The 20,493-nt window shown below is 37.9% G+C and overlaps 2 protein-coding genes across 7 annotated transcripts in view; both read right to left on the reverse strand.

Annotated features, from left to right (window-relative positions):
- Positions 1-15,735, reverse strand: part of LRAT (lecithin retinol acyltransferase) — a 46,075-nt gene extending 30,340 nt beyond the window's left edge. For 3 of the 6 annotated variants that reach the window (XM_045465002.1, XM_045465021.1, XM_045464985.1), the window contains exons 1-2: positions 15,377-15,704; positions 15,149-15,259 (exon numbers count right to left, since the gene is read on the reverse strand). The gene's annotated coding sequence lies outside the window, so the exon portion shown is untranslated. Of the gene's footprint in view, positions 1-3,449; positions 3,559-15,148; positions 15,260-15,376 lie in introns of all 6 variants that reach the window. The other 3 variants (XM_045465015.1, XM_045465007.1, XM_045465052.1) reach the window with 2 other exon arrangements.
- LOC123591184 (40S ribosomal protein S8-like) lies at positions 9,073-9,777 on the reverse strand. Its single transcript, XM_045465060.1, has one exon. The coding sequence runs from the start codon at positions 9,751-9,753 to the stop codon at positions 9,127-9,129; it is 627 nt and encodes a 208-aa protein (XP_045321016.1). The 5' UTR covers positions 9,754-9,777; the 3' UTR covers positions 9,073-9,126.
- Positions 15,736-20,493: the final 4,758 nt, after the last annotated feature.

The raw sequence follows: 20,493 nt of genomic DNA on the forward strand, positions 1-20,493 counted from the left end.
TTTAAAGCACCAGATACTGGAGCAAAAATTAAGTAAGAAACCGTCCTTGTCTTCAAGGAGTTCCTAGGTTGGTAGTGAAGACAGTCACCTATAAAAATGACCACCAAGCTTAAAGTGCTCTCAAAGAAATATACCAGAATGTGTTAGATTTTGTTATTATTTTAAATTTAGAGAGTGTCAGGGGACCAGCCAGGTGGAATTATCTGTCAGGTAACTTTTGTCTGGCCTGAAATTGAGGAGTGGGGTTATGGCTAGGTGTGTTAGTAGATTTGCAGATTGTTCACATGGTTGAGAAGAAGGTTAAGGACAGTAAGTGGAGGGTGGCCAACACCTACATTCAGTGTATGGGAAAGCGAAGACGAAAAGGAGCCCCCCAAATGGGACAGAGTCTTGGACATATACAAATAAGGAAAATAGGAAAATACTAAAAAGGAGTACAGGAAAATGAAGAACGTCATATGGCGTGGCGGGCCCTAGTCTTCTTGGGAACAATCAAGAGGCAAACTGAAGAAAAGTGAGGAAGAATGATCTTTAATATGTGGTTTATCAAGGATCCCATCTTGCAAAGAAATCCAAGGAATCTGAAGAGCAAGTGGTCTGGCAACAGGCCACTGAGGTAACCTTCAGGAGAGCAGAACTGGGGGAGTGGAAATCATTTTATGAGGGTTTTAGGGGCCAGTAGATGGTGAAGAAATAGAACCAGTGAGTGAAAAATGGCTCATAGACCCTGGGCCCTACATGGAAGAAATGAAGTGGAATGTTAATGTGAAGGGGTAAGTACCAGGTTTAAGAGTTTTGTTTTTGCTTTTATTTGATATTTAGGATAGAAAAACTCAAGTAGTTTTCTAAGGGGAAGAAAGGACTGGCAAGGCATTAAAAATGAAAGAGACAAGAGTTGGGGATGGGGTGGGGCAGGGTGGGATGTGAAGGGACCAAAGCCTTAGGTGAAGCTGTCTTTATCCTTGGAAAGGAGACAAAAGACTCCTGTTGCTGAGAGGGCAGGAAGGAGAACAGGGTGGGCACAGAGAGAAAACAGTAAGGGGAAAACAGGGAATTTGCGTAAGTTTTTGTTGAATGAAGAGTGAGGAAACAATATGAAATGAGGGAGGTAACTGAGTGGTTTTGAGAAAAACAAATAATTTGGTACAGTTACCAGTGGCAATGCAACTAGGAATCAACTAGAGATCACAAGTATTTGTCAATCATGAGTGTGCTATGGGAATTCTGTGCAGGGTAATTTTTGGTTGTACAGGACTATCATGTATACTGTAGGAAGTTTAACATCACTGGCTCCTATCCATTCAATGTCAGAATTGCTCCCCTGTCATTGTGATAACCCAAAATAGCCTCATTTGTTTCTAAATGTCCTGGGTGGAGAATCATTTAGCTGACATCAGACAGCCTGACTCTACAGCAGAATCAAATCACACTAGTATATAGCCTTCCCCAGTAACACTCAGGAACCTGAGCACAGAGTCCAATAGTTTTAAAAGCTTTAATAGGAGACAGTAAAAGAAACATTCCTAGATTATTTTATTCCCTTGGTTGAGAATATCTATATCATCCCCAACCTAACCTCCGTAGATTTAGTTCTAGTAACAGCAACTGCTAATCACACATAGCATTTTAAAGCGGAATACAGTTGCACAGGAGACTAATTATTGTAATTCAGAGACATTTTTATAAGCAACGTTTGTCTAAATCCTGATCCTAAGCCTGGTTTTATAAGCCTGGCCCTTGGCCCAGAATGTAGGGGTGGGAGGGACGAGAATAAAAGTCCCATGAAGGCGGCTAAAAGGAAATCAGAGGACCTGGCTTCTAAGAGAGCTCCTGCCAAGGTCTCCCAGAAGAGTACTGCTATCCTACACAAACATGGCTCAGGTCTTGGGAGTTTGAAAATACAGCTGCTGATTTGCCCCAATAGTCAGAAATACTGACATAGTAGCAAAGCTTTCTATGGAAGACTTGTACCTGTCCAGACAGAGAAAAGGCAAGTTAAATACAGCTTACCAAAATAATTTACAGGAACTGATACTTAGTACTATCTCAGAGCTAGACCTCAGCTTATCTGGCTGTTCCTTAAGAAATTCTCAGTATGCCTGATCATGACCTCAGGCTTCCCTGGGGAAGGCGAAGCCAATGGGTTTCAACCTGCTAATAGCTTTGCCCTACTGTAACCCCAGTCTACTGGGTCATGGCTCTCAATTAAGCCTTGCCTGAGTGATTCTTCAGGTTGCAATCCCAGCCCATTTCAAACACTCCCACTCAAAACACTGATGGTGATCTGTCTGGTTTTGGTCCCTGCCTGTCTTCCCCAAACTCTTGCATAAACCTTCCAACTGCAATGCCTGGCCTTCTCACCTTGTTTATCAAAGTGTGGTGGCACTGATAGGCTCTAATAGCTACTGATCTGATATATCCAAACACCTAAAACAGGCTAAGACTTTTGATAAAACCCACATAGAGTGTGAAGTAATAACAAATGGCTTTACTTGGGGCTGACGGAATGCCAAAAATAATGTATAGCCTCACTGTCACTTCTAGGCATAAAACACCAATGAACCAAAATAAAGAATGCATTTAAGAAGGAACATTTTCCAAAATCAAAGACTACAGAAAAGATTATTTATACAGTAGTAGGAACATCTATTATACCTCCTTTAGCTTTAATTGTTCTTATTGTTGATTTTGGATGGTAAATAAATTAATCTATTTATTGCAATCCTCTGGTCTTAGGCTGCTAAGGTATACGAATTTCTAAAAGTTAGCTATCAGAAAATGAAAAGAAGTTAAATAATAATGAAATGGTAAACTGATTAAAATAAAAATTGTCTAGGGGTACCTGGGTGGCTCAGTTGGTTAAGCGTCTGACTTCTGCTCAGGTCACGATCTCAGGGTTTGTGAGTTCGAGCCCTGCATCAGGCTCTGTGCTAACAGCTCAGAGCCTGGAGCCTGCTTCAGATTCTGTGTCTCCCTCTCTCCCTGCCCCTCTCCTGTTCGTGCTCTGTCTCTCTCTCTTGAAGATAAATAAATAGTAAAAAAAATTTTTTTAATTGTATAGTTTTTCATTAAAAATGTTAATCATCCTTAAAGAAAACATAACAGAGTCATATCAAACAATTCATATGTAATTTAGAGCTTTAAGATGTATATGCTATTCCATATTTTGAATATATTTCTTATACTCTTATAAAACTCCTTAATTTTAAGAAAATTGGACTATTTATAGTTCATTTAGAGTGAGCAACCAAAGAGACTTGCATTTCATTAATAAACCTTCTCTGGCATATGATTCACTTAAGATTCTGACACTGAGGCAATATTTGAAAGGCCAACATACGATTTATATCAAGTTTCTCCCTAACTCATGTCACACACCTCTCTCCTATCTCCTAGATTTAGTGTTTGGACCACCCAATTTAGCCTATATCAAAGGGTCTCATACTGACCTGTAGATGCTCCAAATCCTGTCAATTCAACAAGTGTACAAGGAGTGTCAATTTAGTAAGACTGTTCATTTTGAAGGATAACAATCATGTATTCTGCCTTTCATATTTCCTATAATGTAGGCAAAAGATAAAAGTCCTAGAATTAAAATAAAAGCTATTGATCTGCTGATTCAAAATATCCTTAACTACTTATGAGCCCCAGATATAAACATGGTGATCCAATCACTTAAGTTGAACCACACCTTATTACTAAATTCCCTTCCAGCTGGTCTTGGTGCAGAATCTTTTGGAAGTAATCCATGGCTTGAATATTAGAAATATTTTTAAGTGTGGGGAGGAGAGAGGGTACCATGCTGCGATGCCTATTTGTGTACAAGACATCATATTAATAAGCACATATGCTAAAGATTGATCAAGATGACTAGTTAATTTGAAGTATCTTAATCTGATTCTATGGGAATATTGTGTAGTGCATGGGGATGGATGTGGGGGTAGAGGATGTGGGGGATACAGTGGGTAAATTGTTGCCATTGAAGTGAATCCCCTGGTGGTGAATATCATTCTCTTTGCTTTCCAAATGTCCGTTTCTCTAATTTAGGTCATACTTAGGTATGTCAAATTCAGGCCATCCCTAATATTGCATGGGACATACAATGTCTATTTATGTTTATCTGAAATTCAAGTTTAACAAGGCATTCCTTACTTTTTAATTTAATTTAATTTAATTTAATTTAATTTTATTTTATTTTATTTTATATTTGAGATACTGATGTTTATTTTATTTATTAAATATAATTTATTATCAAATTGGTTTCCATACAACACTCAGTGCTCACCCCAACAGGTGCCCTCCTCAATGCCCATCACCTACTTTGCCCTCTGCCCCACCCTCCATCAACCTTCAGTTTGTTCTCAGTATTTAAGAGTCTCTTATAGTTTGCCTCCCTCCCTCTCTGTAACTTTTTTTTTCCCCTTCCCCTCCCCCATGGTCTTCTGTTAAGTTTCTCAGGATCCACATATGAGTGAAAACATATGGTATCTGTCTTTCTCTGCCTGACTTATTTCGCTTAGCATAATACCCTCCAGTTTCATCCACATTGCTGCAAATGGCCAGATTTCATTCTTTCTCATTGCCAAGTAGTATTCCATTGTATATACAAACCACATCAAGGCATTCCTTATTTTATCTGGCAACTCTGCTCTGGCTATCTCAAGGGGCTTTATGAAATTCTAAGAAAATTTATTTCATTCCTTTAATTTTTGAAACTAGGCACGTAACTGCATAAAAAACGGCAACTTGCCAAGAGAGTACAGAAGATTGATGTAAAATCAAAGGAAGGATATTGGGATATTAAGTTTACTTAAAAGGCTACATTTCAGAGATCAAGGACCTTGGCTAATGTGCTTGCTGTTCTATTCCTGCCCACAACTGATGTTCTAGGGAATGGAAGATACTAAATATTTTTTGAGTGAAAGATGGCAGATATAAATGTCTCAATTTATTTTGAGAATGCAAACACTTCTCTTTTATCATCAGGAATAAAAAGCTGGTTAACCCATTCCTTTTAGTCACCTCAGCTCAAATAGCTCAAATACATACAACAGGTGATGGTGAAAGTGAAGTATATAAACTGGCTGTGGCCATAATCCAGATAGCTGGCAAGTATAGACAAAGCGCCAATGGAGTCATTGTTTAAAAGATTTCAGATACAGGCACCTTTAACAGGAATGTGTACCTTTGCATTAGAAACTCACTTGACAATAGAGATTTAGGTCCACTCTGATTTTTACATATATTTTTATGAAGGGACAATGATTTTATAGTCTACTTAAAAGGCATTTATTAAAACATATTCTAGTTATTCTTGGGATTTCAATAAAGAGATGAGTCAAAGGCATTCCATGAGGTTAAAAGGAAGAAGAACCAGGAAAGTCATTCTAAGGAGAAGGAAAGGATCCAGCAATTTCTAGAGAGGAAAAAAGGAGAAAGGAGTTTTAGGAGATGAAGAGATATTCTTTAAAAATACATGGGGCACCTGGGTGGCTCAGTCATTAAGTCTCCAACTCTTGATTTTGGCTCAGGTCATGATCTCACCATAGTCGGATCAAGCCCTGCATGAAGCCCCACATCGGGCTCTGTGCTGGGCATGAAATTGTCTCCTTCTGCCCCTTCCTCTGGCCCTCCCCCACCTCTCTGTGTGTCTCTCTCTCTCAAAAAAAAATAAATAAATAAATAATTAAATTAAATTAGATTAAAATAGAAATACATAAGTAAAGAAAATATATATGAATAAGGAAAAACAGAAATATGGTGATATAATGAAGTATTATACTATTTAGGTACATTAGGAAAAAGAAGATTGAAAGGCAGCTCTTGGCAAAGGCCAATTAATTCATAGAATATGTGCATCAAAATACTATAAAATAGGACTGGATTTTCTAGCCCCAAGAATGTTTAAAATATGAATACTTTTGCAAAAACTAATTATCATGTATGGAGAGCCACAGCTTATTTTAAGCACAGAATTTTCTTTGTTATGTCAAAAAGTAAAAGCTATACAGCACTGAACAACCTAATATAACTTAACCAATACAGTGAACAAAAACCTTATTTGTTCAAATCCAAATGAAAACATACTAAATGACTGAAATCAAGTTTAGAGATATAAATTTTTTTTTTTTAAGCAAAAACACCTATTTTGCAGGGTTACCTTTGTCCCACTTGTTGTAATAGGCCAGACCTTCTAAGTGATATGTCAGCGAGTCACTTGGTAGATCTACCAATGGAAGAAAATTGAAAAGATATATAAAAAAATTAAAAGATGGTCATATGGAATGTGGTTGTTCTGACATGGAAGTAACATAGAACAGCTTCATTGGTCAAAATTAGATAATCCCTTTTTGGAGGAATCTTAGCACTCTAGGTTGAATACACCTCATGTTTCTTTAGACCTCTGGGAACACTTAACATTTATGAGGCATAAATACATATATTTGCTTTAAAAAATTCCAATTTTGTGGAGTACCTGGGTAGTTCAGTTGGTTGCATGTCTGATTCTTGATCTCGGCTCAGGTCATGATCTCACGGGTTTGTAGGATCGTGCCCCACGTTGGTCTCTGCACTGACAGTGCAGAGCCTGCTTGGGATTCTCTCTCTCTCTCTCTGTCTCTGCCCCTCCCCTGCTCATGGGCTCTCTCTCTTTTCTCTCTCAAAATTAAACAATTTTTACAAGAAATTCCACTTATGTAAAACCTATAGTAAAAATGAGATTTAGTGACAATATTAGTTGAATTGTTAAAAAAAATTTCAACTGACTAAATTTGAAGATCCAGTTGGCTTTATTCAGTGATTCATAAAGTAGGCAGCCACCCATCTAGTAAGAAGAAAGGAGCTCTGTGGGGCTGTACAAAATGGAGGATTTTATAAGCAGAAAGATGGCAGGACAAGGAAGTTAAAAGAATGGATTATTTCAGGTAAGTTACCTTCCTGTAGGGGAAGGCAGGGGTCTTATCAAGATTACCTCACCAGTAATGATCAGGACCTTCCAGACAGACTGGTTTCAAATTCCACTCCTGGGAAAGATTGAAACTGCAATTAGATTAGGAATTAAGTCTTGATTGAGCTTAGCAAAAGTGACTCCATTTTGGGCCAATTGTTTCCTTCCCTTTCTTTCCCTCTCCTTCCCATCCCTCCCCTTCCCATCCTTTCCCTTTCCTTCTATCTTTCTACACCAACATTTTTACAGAAAAAGAAAGAATCTTGGCCCTGGGAAGGGAGGAATGTCTGTGAGGCTCACTCTGGGTTTCTGTACTCCTTCCACTCTCCATGCTCTGCTGGTTGACTTCTATGTGTGTCCCTACTGCTTTGGTCCCAACCCAACTGCCTTGGAATGATGTGTTTTTTCATCAGAGGACAAATTTGTGGGGACAGGTATAAAACGCACACTGACTCAAAATGAGTTTGAGTCCCTTAAGTGTTAACTTCAAGGGAGGCTTTGCATCCCCCACTCTGCCAGGGACTGACACTGGGCCTGACACCCCATAGTCTCAGTGTTTCTCTTCTCTGTGGTCATGAGTATCTGTGCTACCATGTAGGATTTGTGCTTGTGGGGTTTTGTTTTTGTTTTGTCCATTTTATTTTTTGTTTCAAAGTTTTAATTTAAATTCTACTTAAATATAGTGTAATATTGGTTACAGGACTAGAATTTGGTTCATCACTTGCATATAACACCCAGTGCTCATCGCAACAAGTGCCCTCCTTAATACCCATTGCTCATTTAGCCCATCCCCTGCCCACCTCCCCTCCAGCAACCCTAAGTTTATTCTCTATAGTTAAGAGTCTCTTATGTTTTGCCTTACCCTCTCTCTTTTTTTCCTTTTCCCCTATGTTCATGTTTTGTTTCTTAAATTCCGCACATGAGTAAAATCACATGGTATTTCTCTTTCTCTAACTGACTTATTTTGCTTAGCATAATGCACTCTAGCTCCATCTGTGTCGTTGCAAATGGCAAGATTTCATTCTTTTGATGGCTGAGTAATATTTCATTGTATATATGTATACATACAATGAAATCTTCTTTTTCCATTCATCAATTAATGGACATTTGGGCTTCTTCCATAATTTGGCTATCATTGATAATGCTGCTATAAATATTGAAGTGCATGTGCCCCTTTGAATCAGTAATTTTGTATCCTTCAGATAAATACCTAGTAATGCAATTGCTGGTGTAGGGTAGTTCTACTTTTAACTTTTTGAGAAACCTCCATCCTGTTTTCTAGAGTGGCTGCACCAGTTTGCATTCCCACCAACAGTGTAAGAGAGCTCTCCTTTCTCTGCATCCTCACCGATATCTGTTGTTTCCTGTGTTAAATGCAGCCACTTTGACAGGTGTGAGGTGGTAGGTCATCCTAGTTTTGATTTGTATTTCCATGATGGTGAGTGATGTTGAGCATCTTTTCATGCATCTGTTAGCCATTTGGATGTCTTCTTTGGAAAAGTGTCTGTTCAAGTTCTACCCATTTCATAAATGGATTATTTGTTTTTTGGGTGTTGAGTATGGTAAGTTCTTTATAGATTTTGGATATTAACCCTTTACCAGATATGTCATTTGCAAATATCTACCATTCTGTAGGCTGCTTTTTAGTTTTGTTGATTGTTTCCTTCACTGTGCAGAAACTTTTTATCTTGATTAAATCCCAATAGTTCATTTCTGCTTGTTTCCCCTGACTCCAGAGACATACGTATCTAGTAAGAAGTTGCTGTGGCCAAGGTCAAAGAGGTTGCTGTGTGGTCTTCTCTAGGATTTTGATGGTTTCCTGTCTCATAGTTAGGTCTTTCATCCATTTTGAATTTATTTTTGTGTATGGCATAAGAGAGTGGTCCACTTTCATTCTTTTGCATGTTGCTGTCCAGTTTTCCCAACACCAATTGTTGAAAAGAATGTCTTTCTTTCCATTGGATATTCTTTCCTGCTTTGTTGAAGATTACCTGACCATATAGTTGTGGGTCTATTTCTAGGTTTTCTATTCTGTTCCATTGACTTACGTGTCTGTTTTTGTACCAGTACCATACTGTCTTGATAATTACAGCTTTTTTTTTTTTTTTTTTTTTTTTTTTTTTTTACAGGGCAGAATAAACACCTTTTATTACATGACCGAAGATAGGAAGGAGGAAGATTTATTTGCCTTTCCGGGCTTTGATTTTCCTCAGATAGAACTCTAGCTCCTTGCCCTCCAGTACATAGCCATCTGCTCGGCCACACTGGCCTGGTCTTGAAGCGATGCAGGCAAGAAGTTTGCCCTGCTGGAACAGCTCCTCCAGAAGACTGCTTATTTTGGCATTCTTTTTCCTCTCATCATATTTCTTCTGAATTTTCTTTGATGCTTTTTTGTTTAAAATCTCTTCCTCCTCGGGAGTCAGCTTGGCCCCCTTCTTGCGGCCCAGGGGCAGTGCATAGTGGGACTCGTACCACTGCCGGTACGGTGTGCTGTCAATGAGCACGATACAGTTCTTCACCAAGGTTTTGGTGCGGACCAGTTCGTTGTTGCATGCATTGTAGACAACATCAATAATCCTTGTTTTCCGCGTACAACACTCAGAGCCCCAGGAGAAGTGCCCCACGTCCAGCCTCAAGGCACGGTACTTCTTATTGCCTCCCCGAACCCGGACTGTGTGTATACGGCGGGGGCCAATCTTAGTGTTGGCAGCGGGGCGTCCCAGCTCATACTTCCGCTTCTTGTGGTAGGGCTTTCTCTTGCCCCCGGTCTTGCGGCGCTTGTGCCAGTTGTCCCGAGACATGCCCATCACTCTCGGCGCTGGCTGCGAAAGGGGATAATTACAGTTTTGTAAAATAACTTAAAGTCTGGAATTGTGATGCCTCCAGCTTTGTTGTTCTTTTTCAAGATTACTTTGGTTATTCAGGGTCTTATGTGGTTCCATACAAATTTTAAGATTGTTTGTTCTAGCTCTGGTGTTATTTTTATAGGGATTGCATTAAATGTGTAGATTGCTTTGGGATGTATAGACATTTTAACAATATTTGTTCTTCCAATCCATGAGCATGGGATGTTTTCCATTTCTTTGTGTTATCTTCAGTTTCTTTTATAAGTATTCTATAGTTCGCAGAGTACAGATCTTTTTGTTCTTTGGTTAAGTTTCTTCCTTGATATCTCAGTTTTTGGTGCAATTCTAAATGGGATCAATTCCTTGATTTCTCTTTCTGTTGCTTCATTATTGGTGTATAGAAATGCAACAGATTTCTGTACATTGATTTTGTGTCCTGCAATGTTGTTGAATTTGTGTATCAGTTTTAGCAATTTTTTGGTGAAGTCTTTCAGGTTTTCTACATAGAGTTTCATGTTGTCTGCAAATAGGGAAAGTTTGACTTCTTCCTTGCTGATCTGGATGCCTTCTATTTCTTTTTGTTATCTGATTGCTGAGGCTAGGAATTCCAGTACTATGTTAAATAACAATGGTGACAATGGACATCCCTGTCTTATTCATGACTGTAGAGGAAAAGCTCTCAGTTTTTTCCCATTGAGGATGATATTAACTGTGGGTCTTTCGTATATGGCCATTATGATGTTAAGGTATGTTCCATCTATCCCTAATTTGGTGAGATTTTTAATCAAGAATGGATGCTATATTTTGTCAAATGCTTTTTTACATCTATGGACAGGATCATATGGTTCTTATTTTTTCTTTTATTAATGTGGTGTATCATGTAGATTGATTTGCAAATATTAAATCAGCCCTGCAGCCCAGGAATAAATCCCACTTGATAATGGTGAATGATTATCTCAAGGTACTGTTGAATTAGATTTGCTAGTATCTTGTTGAGAATTTTTGCATCCAAGTTCATCAGGGATATTGGCCTGTAATTGTCCTTTTTAGTAGGGTCTTTGTCTGGTTTTGGAATCAAGGTAATGCTGGCCTCATAGAATGAGTTTGGAAGTTTTCCTTCCATTTCAATTTTTGTGGAATAGTTCAAAAAAATACACATTAACTCTCTTTTTCTCTCTCTCTCTCTTCCTTCCTTCCATCCTCCCTCCCTTCCTTCCTTGTAGGCTTCATGCCCAACACAGAGCCCAGTGTGGAGCTTGAACTCATGACCCTGAGATCAAGACCTGAGCTGAGATCCCAATGGGACACTTAGCTGACTGAGCCACCCAGGTTCCCTGGTATGGGTATCAACTTTTCTTTAAATGCTTGGTAGAATTCCCCTGGGAAGCTCTCTGGCCCAGGAATTTTGTTTGTTGGGAGATTTTTGATTACTGGCTCAATTTCTTTGCTGGTTATGAGTCTGTTCATATTTTCTATTTCTTCCTGTTTCAGTTTTGGTAGTTTATATGTTTCTGGGAATGTATCTATTTCTCCCAGATTGCCCCATTTGCTGGCATATAATTTTTCATAATATTCTCTTATAATTGTTTGTATCTCTGTGGTGTTGGTTGTGATCTCTCCTCTTTCATTTGTGATTTTATTTGTGTCCTTTCTTTTTTTTTTTTTTAATTTTTTCAGTGTTTATATATTTTGGAGAGAGAAAGAGACACAGAGCACAAGTGTGGGAGGGGCAGAGAGAGGAAGACACAGAACCCAAAGCAAGCTCCAGGCTCTGAGCTGTCAGCACACAGCCTGATGCACGGCTCGAACTCACAAACTGTAAACTTATGACCTGAACCAAAGTCAGCTGCTTAACCGACTGAGCCACCCAGGCACCCCTCTTTTCTTTTTAATAAGGCTGCCTAGGGCTTTCAAGTTTATTAATTATTTCAAAGAATCAGCTCCCAGTTTCACTGATGTGTTCTACCGGGTTTTTTTGTTCTATATCATTTATTTCTGCTCTAATCTTTATTATTTCCCTTCTTCTGCTGGCCTTAGGCTTTATTTGGTATTTCTTTGCTAGTGTCTTTAGGTGTAAGGTTAGGCTGTACATTTGAGACTTTTCTTGCTTCTTGAGGTAGGTCTGTATTTCTATCTACTTCCCTCTTAAGACCTCTTTTGCTGCATCCCAAAGGTTTTGGACTGGGCCTATTGTTTCTTTTTATCAAGATATTCACACCATTCTAAGTGAATGTACCTGCATAATTTGTTAGAAAACTAAAGATCTACAGCCTCAGTTAGCAAGTGGAAAGCAGAATATTTCAGAATTTTTCTTTTTATGATGATGTTGTCAGACTCTAAATCCACATCTCATTTTCATGGGAAACCAAAATTTTGTAGATACTCACTAAGGTTGAACAGCATTTAATTTAATGCACGGAGTCATGTAATAAATACAGTTCACCAAGATGAAGGTAAAGAATAAGCAAATCCAGTAAGACCACCTTAAAATGAATTAGTAAGAAAACCATTCCCAGCAAGTGGGGGGAAAATCTTCAATTTTGAATTATCCTTAAAACAAATTTTATAAACATACAAAAATTAAAATTGGGCCAAGAAGCACATGGGTAGATATAAGGTAAACCCTTTGAATATGCAGGGAGTCCTTACTTTGCACATTTATTTTAGTTTCCTGAAACTAAATCTCTAAAAGGTGGGATGAGCTTTCCAAAACTGCCCCTCTCTTTTTAATTCAAGTGTTCCATTGGTGACGATTTTCCATGACAATGACTATCTTTTTTGTGCTCTTCCTACCTTCATTAGAGTGTTAGATCTCCTCCCCTCCCTAGGATAAGATCATTTTTTTTTAATATTTTTAATTTTTTTTTAATGTTTATTTATTTTTGAGAAAGAGACAGAGTGCAAGCAGAGGAGGAGCAGATAGAGAGGGAGACACAGAATCTGAAGCAGGTTCCAGGCTCTGAGCTGTCAGCACAGAGCCCAACGTGGGGCTCAAACTCATGAACTGCGAGATCATGACCTGAGCTGAAGTTGGACACTCAACCAACTGAGCCACCCAGGTGCCCCAAGATCATCTTTCTGAAAGGCTATTTCTCTAGCCTTCCACTTGTGCAGAGATATCCTTGATTTATGCAACAATAACATTTGCCTTTGCTTGGATCTCTCATCAAGAAAGAGAAGAGATGGCACAAAAACAGACACTCAGATCAATGGAACAGAATAGAGAACCCAGAAATTGACCCACAAATGTATGGCCAGCTAAACTTTGACAAAGCAGAAAAATATGTCCAATGGAATAAAGACAGTCTCTTCAGCAAGTGTGCTGGGAAAACTGGACAGGGACATGCAGAAGAATGAACCTGTATCACTTTCTTACACCATACACAAAAATGAACTCCAATTGGATGAAAGACCTAAATGTAAGACAGGAAGCTGTCAAAATCCTCAAGGAGAAAACAAGCAAAAACCTCTTTGATCTTGGCCGCAGCAACTTCTTATTCAACACACCTCCGGAGGCAAGGGAAACAAAAGCAAAAATGAACTACTGGGACCTCATCAAAATAAAAACCTTCTGCACAGTGAAGGAAACAATCAGCAAAATTAAAAGGCAACTGACGGAATGCGAGAAGATATTTGTAAACAACATATCAGATAAATGATTAGTATCCAAAATCTATAAAGAATTTATCAAACTCAGCACCCAAAAAACAAATAATCCAGTGAAGAAATGGTCAAAAGACATGAATAGACACTTCTCCAAAGAAGACATCCAGATGGCCAACCAACACATGAAAAAATTCTCAACATCACTCATCATCAGGGAAACACAAATCAAAACCACAATGAGATACCACCTCACACCTGTCAGAATGGCTAACATTAACAACTCAGGCAACAGCAGATGTTGGTGAGGATGTGGAGAAAGAGGATCTCTTTTGCATTGTTGGTGGGAATGCAAGCTGGTGCAGCCACTCTGGAAAACAGTATGGAGGTTCCTCAAAAAACTAAAAATAGAACTACCCTATGACCCAGCAATTGCACTAATAGACATTTATCCAAGGGATATAGGTGTGCTGTTTCAAAGGGACACATGCACCCCCATGTTTATAGCAGCACTATCAACAATAGCCCAAGTATTAAAGAGCCCAAATGTCCATCGATGGATGAATGGATAAAGAAGATGTGGTATATATATACAATGGAGTATTATTTGGCAATCAAAAAGAATGAAATCTTGCCATTTGCTACTACGTGGATGGAACTGGAGGTGTTATGCTAAGTGAAATTAGTCAGTCAGAGAAAGACAAATATCATATGACTTCACTCATATGAGGACTTTAAGACACAGAACAGATGAACATAGGGGAAGGGAAGCAAAAATAATATAAAAACAGGGAGAGGGACAAAACATAAGAGACTCTTAAATATGGAGAACAGAGGGTTGCTGGAGGGGTTGTGGGAGGGGGGATGGGCTAAATGGGTAAGAGGCATTAAGGAATCTACTCCTGAAATCATTGTTGCACTATATGCTAACTAATTTGGATGTAAATTTGAAAAATAAAATTAAAAAGAAAAAAGAAAAAAAGAAAGAGAAGAGAGACCAAGTCGAATTGTAGGCTCATCATTTTCTCCATTAATCTCAGTGTACAGAAGTTCCCCCTTTATCTCTGGTTTTGCTTTCCATGATTTCGGTTGCCTGTGGTCAACCCCAGCATCCAGCAGTAGGTGATCCTCTTTCCAACTTGTCTTCAGTAGGTCAGTAGTACCTCATGCTACTTCACAATGTCTGTATCATTCACCTCATTGTATCTCATCACATAGCTATTTTATCATCTCACATCATCACAAGAAGGGTGAGTACAGTACAGTAAGATTTTTGAGAGAGACCACATTCACCTAACTTGTATTACAATATAGTGTTACAATTGTTCTATTTTATTATTGTTGTTGTTAATCTCTTACTGTGCCTAATTTATAAGTTAAACTTTATCATAGGTATGTATATGTAGGAAAAAACATAGTACATGTAAGTGTTCAGTACTATTCGCAGTTTCAGCCATCCACAGGGGGTTTGGAACATACCCACGGATCCCCACGGATCATATCCCCACGGATAAGAGGAGGAACTATTATCGTCAGTATTTTTCATGAACTATACCCCCAGCTCTGCCCTGTATGTCATATCCAGGTATTTCCATGCACTGACCTCAAATAAACCACATTAGTATTTCCTGCCAAAATATCCTACATACCTGCCATATCATCTTTGTAGATATCAAAAAGAAAGAATAAGTAATGAAAAATAGAAAGAACAACAGCTTTGGCAGAAAATATCAGATAGAGAAAATGAACATACCTTTAGGTCATCACCTATCTTGGGTAAATTTGGTGAAGCCAATGTGTCCAGTGTAAAAATGAGATCTTCGTGAAAGGTTTCAACGTGTTCATCATTAATGTGGACAGCAACCTGAAAAAAAAACATTTTTAAACCAGGAAATGAGAAAAAAAGATTTTATGAAAAAGGAAGTTTGTGCTTATAATTTAGTTTAATTGGAATATTAACTGGTCAGTTCTTTACTCCCACCTTAGAAGCTCTGTTTCTGAAGCTTTTTTGGAACTACATGGAGCATATGGTTTGTCATCTCTTAGTTTAAAAAACAACAAGAAAAACCATAGAACTTTCTTCTAACTTCTCTTCTCCTCTGCTTCTGCACAAGCATTTCTCTCTCAGCAGTTCCTGCTTCTGCTTGCTGTTGGTGAGGAATGAGTGGCAATGAACTCCATCTGGTAGTATGGGTAGACGAAGTTGAAGAAGCATAAACAAGTATGGCCTTGTAGCTGACACTAAATCAAAGACTCTTTGTTTCTTCTGGATTGATGACTGATGGCTGCCTCATCAGTACAGTCTCCCTGGAAAAGCATTTCCAGCTTCCTCACCCTGTCTCAGAACTGAATCAGGTGTGAGGCACACCTTTTCTCAACTGCCAGCACCTTACAAAGGAGCTCTCTGTGTCAAAAGCAATGTCAGCTTCATTTTTTTTTTTTTTAAATCAGGGTGTGGTAAATCTGGCTCACACACCAATGTACAGTCAACTCATACTGTGACGGGAAATCTAGAATAGCATGTCTCAGACTGATTTATATGACTGCATTAGTTTACATGATTATATGAGGGTGGAGCCATGTCTTTTTCTTCTTTGTGTCCTAATGCATGGCACAGTCAGTGCCTGCAACATACAAGCTCTCAGTAAATGTATTAAACTTAAGAGTTTTATTATTTGTTATTTTTCAAAGCTGCCCTTGCAATTACTGTTGTTCCTGTTCATGACCAGTGTAAGTGCTGTGAGAACTGGAACCAAGTTTCACAGAGTAGGTAGGCAATACATATCAACTGGCATGGTATTCTGCATATATTCTGGGATAGGACTATTTTACCTTCAAGCTGTCCCATCTTAAAAAAAAAAAAAATCTTGACTCTCCTCCCATCCTGTCCAGCCTGCTTAAAACTGCTGATTAGTTTTTCTTGCTCAAGGTTACCAAGGCAAAAATTACTGATTACACTGTATCACTGTTATTTGAGCATACAGAGGGTTCACAGCTTGTCCATGCTTCCTGCTATTGCAAGTTCTTGGTAAAACTGAGATCTTTGGCAATAACAGGTTTCACTCACTTTACCAGGTGATCTGGCAAAAATAGATGCAGCCATACTGAATGCTATTACTAGGTACTTACCTGCAGGTTCTCATTCAGGATATGTTCTTTCCAAATGTTAATAAACCAAATCAGAGGCATTTGAATATTTATTCTGATAATCTTTCAAATATTTCCAGATGGGGACCTCCACTGGCTATGAATCAGCTTATCCATTTCTCTATTTTTTATGACTTCACAGTGGCTTATGACTAGCAGATTAGTCATCTTGTCTCTTTATTAATGAGTGAAAAGGAGGATTTTTAAAATCAAATGATAAATCTGAATTGTAAATCACTTTTAAATATTAGTTTTATACTCATGCTATACACTGGCAGTTCTAGAAACTAGTTATCAATTTGTGATGGCCAAAATTTCCAGTAACTATCTGTAGATAGCATTGACTGGTGACACTACTCACCCCTTTTCCATCACGGAACATTCTAGCATTGTCCATGACCAACAAAACTGGATCATCTCAAGTTTCAGTGATATTACAGATAATTGAGAACTTGGCCATATTGCTAAATATCAAGTTGCCCCGAGTACCACCAATGAATCCGTCAATGTAAAATATTATATTGTGTTATTGTATTTTTTAAAACTCTAAGCAATTGTCTTTTCACAACAGAGGATAATTCAGGAAGGTCATGGTCCAGGTGGATTTTATAAGGGCAAGTCCAGAAACTCCTCTACAGAATATGTTTATACTATGGCTTTTGATAAAGATGAAGTGACTCTAACAAGTGATTCTTATTTTGGGGAAGAGTAAGAGTCTCAAAGCTTCCACGTGGAGTTAAAGAAGAAAGGAAAAAGGAAAAAGAAAATTATTTAGACAGATAGTGGCTTACAAATTTCTGGAAAGAATGAAAGAACAAATTCTCTGATATAAGAAATCCAATGAATTCCACACAAAGAAGGAATGGATACATGGTGAACATAACATAACATGGTGAAATTATAGAATACCAAAGACAAAAGAAGCCAGAAAAGAGAAGACTCATTATCATTAAAGGACAGCCAAACTGACAGTTAATTTTTCAGACTTTATTTTTTAGGGCAGTTTTAGGTTCACAGTAAAATTGAGCAAAAAATATACAGAGTTTCTATATATCCTTTACCCCTACACATACGCAGCCTTCCCACTATCAATATCCTGTACGAGAGTGGTACATTTTTAAAAATCAACAAACCTACAGTGGTTCATTATCACCAAAATCAAAATTCATAGTTTACAGTAACGTTCACTCTTGGTGTGCATTTTATAGGTTTGCACAAATGTATAATAACATGTATCTACCATTATAGTATTATATAGAATACTAAAAATCTGCTGTGCTTCACCTATTCATCCCTACCCACCCCCACCACTCAGCCCTGGCAACCACTGATCTTTTTACTGTCTCCATAGTTTTGCCTTTGCCAAATGTCATATACTTGGTATCATAACAGTATGTAGCCCTTTCAGATTGGCTTCTTTCAGTTAGTAATATGCATTTAAGGTTCCTTCATGTGTTTTCATGGCTTGATAGCTCATTTCTTTTTAGCACTGAATACTATTTCACTGTCTGATGGACCATAGTGTACCTATCTATTCACCTATCGAAGGATGTCTTTGTTGCTTCCAAGTTTCGGCAACTATGAATAAAACTGCCATAAATATCTGTGTGCAGGATATTATGTGAACATAAGTTTTCAACCCATTTGGGTAAATATCAAGAAACACAATTGTTGAATCATATGGTAAGAGTATGCTTAGTTTGTAAGTAACTGCCAAACTGTCTTCCAAAGTGGCTGTACCATTTTGCATTCCCACCAACAACGACACAGTTCCTGTTGCAGACATCCGCACCAGCATTTAGTGTGGTCAGTGTTCTGGTATCTCGTTTTAATTTGCATTTCCTTAATGACATATGATATTGAGCATCTTTTCATATGCTCATTGCCATTTGTTTATCTTCTTTGGTGTGGTGTTTTTTAAGGTCTTTTGGTCATATTTTAATTGGGTTGTTTGGTTTATTATTGTTGAGTTTTAATAGTTCATTGTATATTTTGGATAACAATCTTTTATCAGACAGGTATTTTGCAAATATTTCCTCTCTTAATGAAAAAAAAAGCATCAACAGATATAAAAGTAAAATTTCTGCATAATGACAAAAGGCTAAATTCACAAGTTTGGAAATGTGCATTTAAAAACACAACTTCAAAGTATGGAGAGAAAAACTGAAATAATTATAACAAGAAATTGAAAAATCTATTATGCTATGATATTGTAATATAGCCTCTTAGCAAATAATAGCTCAAACAGCCAAAAAGGAAAACAAAACAAATCAAATCAGTTGGAACACAGATGATCTAGACAATATATCAGCAAGTTTTAACTTGTGTGTGCGTGTGTGTGTGTGTGTGTGCGTGTGTGTCTGTGTGTGTATACACATTTGCCTATTAGAGAACACACACATATATGTATCTACACTTGCCAATTAGAGAATACACATTTTTTTCAAGCATACAAGAAATATCTAGGAGACTAACCACATACTAAGCTATAAAGTAAATCTCAACAAATTTCAAAAAAAAACCCCAGTATCATTTATTATTTTTTATCATAATATAATTAGATTAGAAACCAATACCAAAATAAGTATAAACCATAAAAATTTGGAAATTTTAAAATATACAAAAAATCCAAGTAACTCATGAGTAAAAAGGGAACATAAAAGAATAAAAAAAACATAAAATTAACATGCAGAATGTTGGCATTACAGCACTAAGAGAAGTATTTATAGCCCTAATTCATTATATGAGAAAAGAAAAAAGATGGAAAATTAATGAGCTAAGCACTCAGCATAAGAAGTTAGGAAGAAATCAGCAAAACAGACACACAAAAAGTAGAAGTAATAAAGGCAAGAGCAGAAATTAATGAAATAAAAAGTAAATATACAATAAATAAATTAAAAACCCAGGTATTAGTCTTTGAATGAATAATAAAAATGAAAAACCACCACCACCACAACAACAAAACTTTAGCAAGGCTAGATCATGAGAAAAACCCAGAAAGGACAAACAAAATCACAACAAGGGGGCATTACTTTAGATGCAAAAGAGATTAAAATATAGAATGATTATGTAATTATTCACTCATGGTAGTAAATTTGAAAAAATACAACAAAAAAGTCCTAGAAATATATGGCTAGAAAAACTAATTCGAGAAAAGAATTTAGGGGGTCGCCTGAGTGGACCAGTCAGTTAAGCATCCAACTTCAACTCATGATATCATGGTTTGTGAGTTGAAGCCCCATGTCAGGCTCTATGCTGACAGCTCAGAGCCTGGAGCCTGCTTCGGATTCTGTGTCTCCCTCTCTCTGCCCTCTCCTGCTCGGGCTCTGTCCCTCTCTCAAAAATAAATACACATTAACCAAAAAAAAATTTTTTTTTTAATTTTTTTTTTCAACGTTTATTTATTTTTGGGACAGAGAGAGACAGAGCATGAACGGGGGAGGGGCAGACAGAGAGGGAGACACAGAATCGGAAACAGGCTCCAGGCTCTGAGCCATCAGCCCAGAGCCCGACGTGGGGCTCGAACTCACGGACCGCGAGATCATGACCTGGCTGAAGTCGGACGCCCAACCGACTGCGCCACCCAGGCGCCCCTAACCAAAAAAAATTTTTAAAGAAAAAAAGGAAAAGAATTTAGGGGGGTCTGGGTGTCTCTGCTGGTTGGGCATCCAAGTCTTCATTTCAGCTCAGGTCATGAGCTCACGGTTTGTGGGATGAAGCCCCACATCCAGCTCTGTGCTGATGGTGCAGAACCCGTTTGGGATTCTCTTTCTCTGTCTCTCTCTCCATCTCTCTCTATAATTACATCATAAATTTCCTTTTGTATAAATCCATATTTTCCTCATGTCTACACTTCTTAGAGCAAGAATTGTCATGAAGAGTAGCAGCTCTGTAAAACAAGGAAGCTGCTTTGTCAGTGCTTTGTAGGATTAGCACTTTATTCAAGATTCT

Source organism: Leopardus geoffroyi, chromosome B1 (genome assembly GCF_018350155.1).
Source record: "Leopardus geoffroyi isolate Oge1 chromosome B1, O.geoffroyi_Oge1_pat1.0, whole genome shotgun sequence".
NCBI classification, from domain to species: Eukaryota; Metazoa; Chordata; class Mammalia; order Carnivora; family Felidae; genus Leopardus; species Leopardus geoffroyi.

Coding starts and splice junctions, on each gene's coding strand:
- LOC123591184 (XM_045465060.1), bottom strand. CDS start 9,753: ATGGGCATGTCTCGGGACAACTGGCACAAGCGCCGCAAGACCGGGGGC.